This window comes from Ipomoea triloba, chromosome 13 (assembly GCF_003576645.1).
Source record: "Ipomoea triloba cultivar NCNSP0323 chromosome 13, ASM357664v1".
NCBI classification, from domain to species: Eukaryota; Viridiplantae; Streptophyta; class Magnoliopsida; order Solanales; family Convolvulaceae; genus Ipomoea; species Ipomoea triloba.
The window spans coordinates 8224929-8228500 of NC_044928.1; the positions used below are offsets into that span (position 1 = coordinate 8224929).

At 33.4% G+C, this 3572-nt stretch overlaps 1 protein-coding gene across 1 annotated transcript; it reads left to right on the forward strand.

Annotated features, from left to right (window-relative positions):
• The first annotated feature begins 508 nt into the window (after window positions 1-508).
• LOC116001140 (zinc finger BED domain-containing protein RICESLEEPER 2-like) lies at window positions 509-2810 on the forward strand. The gene is made up of 4 exons (XM_031241031.1): window positions 509-574; window positions 661-907; window positions 1520-1694; window positions 1805-2810. The coding sequence occupies exons 1-4, from the start codon at window positions 509-511 to the stop codon at window positions 2808-2810; spliced, it is 1494 nt and encodes a 497-aa protein (XP_031096891.1).
• The last annotated feature ends 762 nt before the right edge of the window (window positions 2811-3572 follow it).

Below are 3572 nucleotides of genomic sequence, written 5' to 3' on the forward strand. Positions count from 1 at the left end.
ATACGAATCTCCCTAACATAATTTTTTCCTAGGCTTGGTTAGCTCTGATAAGATAGCTCTGATAAGACAGCGAAAGGCTCTGATAAGACATCCGACCGTAGTTCAGACTTCAGAGTCGTGACGTCTTCCGGTGCGGCGACTTCCGGTGCTTCTCGCGGCGACTTCCAGTTTCTCCGTTTCTTCCGGCGGCTGCAGTAGTTCAGACTCTGTTTCTCTGTTTCTCCGGCGGCTGCAGCGGCAAAGGTCCTCCGTTTCTCTGTTTCTTCCGGCGGCTACACGGCACTACGGCGGCAAGTTGGCTTTTCCTCTATCTTTATTTTCGTATTAATGTATTTTGAATTTTGTATATTAATGTATTTTACAGTATAATATTTTGTTATTTCCCCAGTAGCTAGCTAGTCTTTTACAATCTTTATTTTCCGTGTAGCTAGCTAGTCTTTTAAAGTATAATATTTTGTTATTTGTATATTAATGTATTAATATATAACTATTGAATTACACAGTCACTATGAAGACAACAAATTCAAATGAGCAAACACAAGAACATAATATTAGAGAATTTGAGATGAATGTGGTAACCATTATCATTCTAAATTTTTATGTTTTTATGTTTGAATGATTCTAAACTTTACAATGAATGCTTCTAAAAAACTTTTGTAGGAAATTAATTATGTTGAGTTGAATGAAGTTAATGATGGAGGTGCTAATGTAGACAACTTGGATGTTAATGGTGATGAGGAACAAAATGTAAATGTAGATGTTGGAGATGAAAAAGGTGATGATGAGAAGGAATGTGAGAATAATGATAATCAAGACCAATTTCAAAGGAAGAAAAGAAAGAAGGTATCAAAAGCTCACGTTGATTTTAGTGAAGTTACTTCAAAGGATGGAAGTATAAAGCTACAATGTATACATTGTAAAACACTTCTTTCTAAGTCATCGTCTGCTACAACATCTCATCTCTGGAATCATTTGAGTAGGTGTATACAAAAGAAACTACAAACAAAAAATCAAAATAAATTGCAATTTCAGAATGCGAAATCTAAGTTTGAGACACCTCCTTTGTCAGATGGTAAATATGATCATATGAAGCAAAGATAAGCTATTGCCCATTGGATTCTGATGCATGAGCAACCGTTAAATGTTGTGAAAAATTATGGTTTTACTTTCATGTTCAAAGTTAATCTTTCACAATTTGAGAAAGTCTCCCGTGCCATGGCAAAGAATGATGTCATTACTGTCTATGACATAGAGAAGAAAAAGTTGCAATTGATGTTAAGAACCATCAATAAATATCATTGACCACTGATATTTGGAAGTCTAAGGTGCAAAAAGTTTAATATATGTGTGTCACTGGACACTTTGTTGATTAAATTGGCAACTTCAAAAGCGTGTACTTAGTTTCATGCCTCTTCCTCCTTCACATACTGGTAATCTTGTTCACTTGTTTTTAAATATCTCTATATTAATTACTTAATTGTAACTATTTCTTGACTTTAATATTATTATCATATATCAGGTGTTGATATCATTGATGGGGTTATGAAGTCCACAAAATATTGGGGAATCGAACATAAAATCTTCACAATTTCAGTGGATAATGCTTCAAACAATGATGTTGCGGTTCGAATTGCCAAAGAAACTTTCTCTAAGAGTCCTAAGCTACCTTTGGGTGGTAAGCTATTTCATGTCAGGTGCACTGCTCATATATTGAATCTTGTTGTTCAGGGGGTCTTTCTACAATTAAAATTGTTGTTGATGATGTTAGGAATAGTGTGCGATTTATCAATTAATCTGAGTCTAGGTTGTTAAAGTTTCCTGAAATTGTGCATCATTTGGGAAATCCTGTGAAAAAGTTAATTCTTGATTGTGTTACCCGCTGGAATTCTACATATGAAATGTTAGTTGTAGCCATTAAAGTTAAGGACGCATTTCCAATATTTGCTGAAAGAGAGCCTTCATATAAATGTTGTCCTAGCTTGGAAGATTGGAGTAAAATAGAGCATGTTCTTAGCATCTTAGAGGTTTTTTATGAAGCTACTCAAGTGATCTCTGGAACTAACTATCCCATTTCTAATGTTTTTCTTGGTGTGGTTTGGAGGGTCAAGCATGTTGTAAATGAAAATGAGTTTCATCATGAAGAGTTGATTAGAGATATGATTGAAAAGATGAAGACAAAATTTGACAAATATTGGGGTGATTGCAATCTTTTGATGTCTATTGGAGCAATACTTGATCCTAGGTACAAAATGAGATTAGTTGATTTTGCTTTCAATCAAATATATAATGCGAATGATGCCCGTATAAATGTGATGAAGGTTCGGGATGCATTACATGACTTGTTCTATGAATATGTTGAAATGGATAACATGAAAACTCGAAAAGGTAGTTCTTCTATGCAAAATGCGGGGAGTTTGTTAATTACTTCATCATGCTCAACTTCTAAAGGAAAATTAGTCCTTTCTGGTTTGTCTTTGTATGATAAATATTTGGACACTGTTGAAGATATAACTCCAAACAAATCGGAGTTGGACATTTACTTGGAGGAAGGGGTTTATAGGTGTCAAGATGGTGAAGTAACCTCCGAATTTGATGCCTTAACTTGGTGGAAATCTCATGAATTGAAGTTTAGTATTTTGTCAAAATTAGCACGTGATGTTTTAGCTATTCCAATTAGTACTGTGGCATCAGAAGCCACATTCAGTGCAGGCACTCGAGTTTTAGATCCTCATCGTGCTAAACTATCTTTTGATGGTGCAAGTTTTGGTTTGTGGAGCAGATTGGGTTCGTCAACTTCATGGGATCAATAAGCCTATTATGACACATGTAAGTTCTACTTTAGTAATTTAGTATGTTTTATTCATTGAATTATAACAATTTTAACTTTTAACTTTTTTTTTTATTGTAGGAGGAAGAATAATCAGTTGATGTCAAATTGCGAGCATGATGGTTGGAAGATAGTTGAAGACTTGAAATGTAGTAGTGATTGTCATTGTAGTACTTAATTTATGGATTATGGATTTGATTGAATTTTTTCTATTTGATGTTGAAGCTTAATGCAAACTTTAAATTCCTATTCTAGTATTTATTTTATGAATTTGATGATTGACTTTTGAGTTAATTCCATTTTTTGTCCTAGATTTATAGGTGACAATCCACTTTTAGTCCCTTTTTATCAGAACATCCTTTTTTGGTCCTAGTATTATTTTGACATGACCATTTTTAGTCCTCCGTCAAAAAAATCATTGAAATGCAGTTGAATATAAGGACATTTCGATCATTTTTATACAAAGTAGGTTGACCGGCTATATTTTTTATGTTTGTTGTTTTGAAAAAATTCATAACTGAAGACCAAAATGCCCTTGTGTTTTATGAAATTTAAACTGTTTTGTTGATAGAGGACCAAAAATGGTCATGCCATAATAATACTAGGACCAAAAGTGGATGTTTCGAAAAAAAAGGACTAAAAGCGAATTGTCACCAATAAATCTAGGACCAAAAATGGAATTAACTCATTGACTTTTTATTGTTATTCTAATGTAAATCTTCATTAGTATATTAATATCAAAATT

Coding starts and splice junctions, on each gene's coding strand:
- LOC116001140 (XM_031241031.1), top strand. CDS start 509: ATGAAGACAACAAATTCAAATGAGCAAACACAAGAACATAATATTAGA. Junction 575..660: donor GAGAATTTGAGATGAATGTG/GTAACCATTATC, acceptor AAACTTTTGTAG/GAAATTAATTATGTTGAGTT. Junction 908..1,519: donor TGGAAGTATAAAGCTACAAT/GTATACATTGTA, acceptor ATCATATATCAG/GTGTTGATATCATTGATGGG.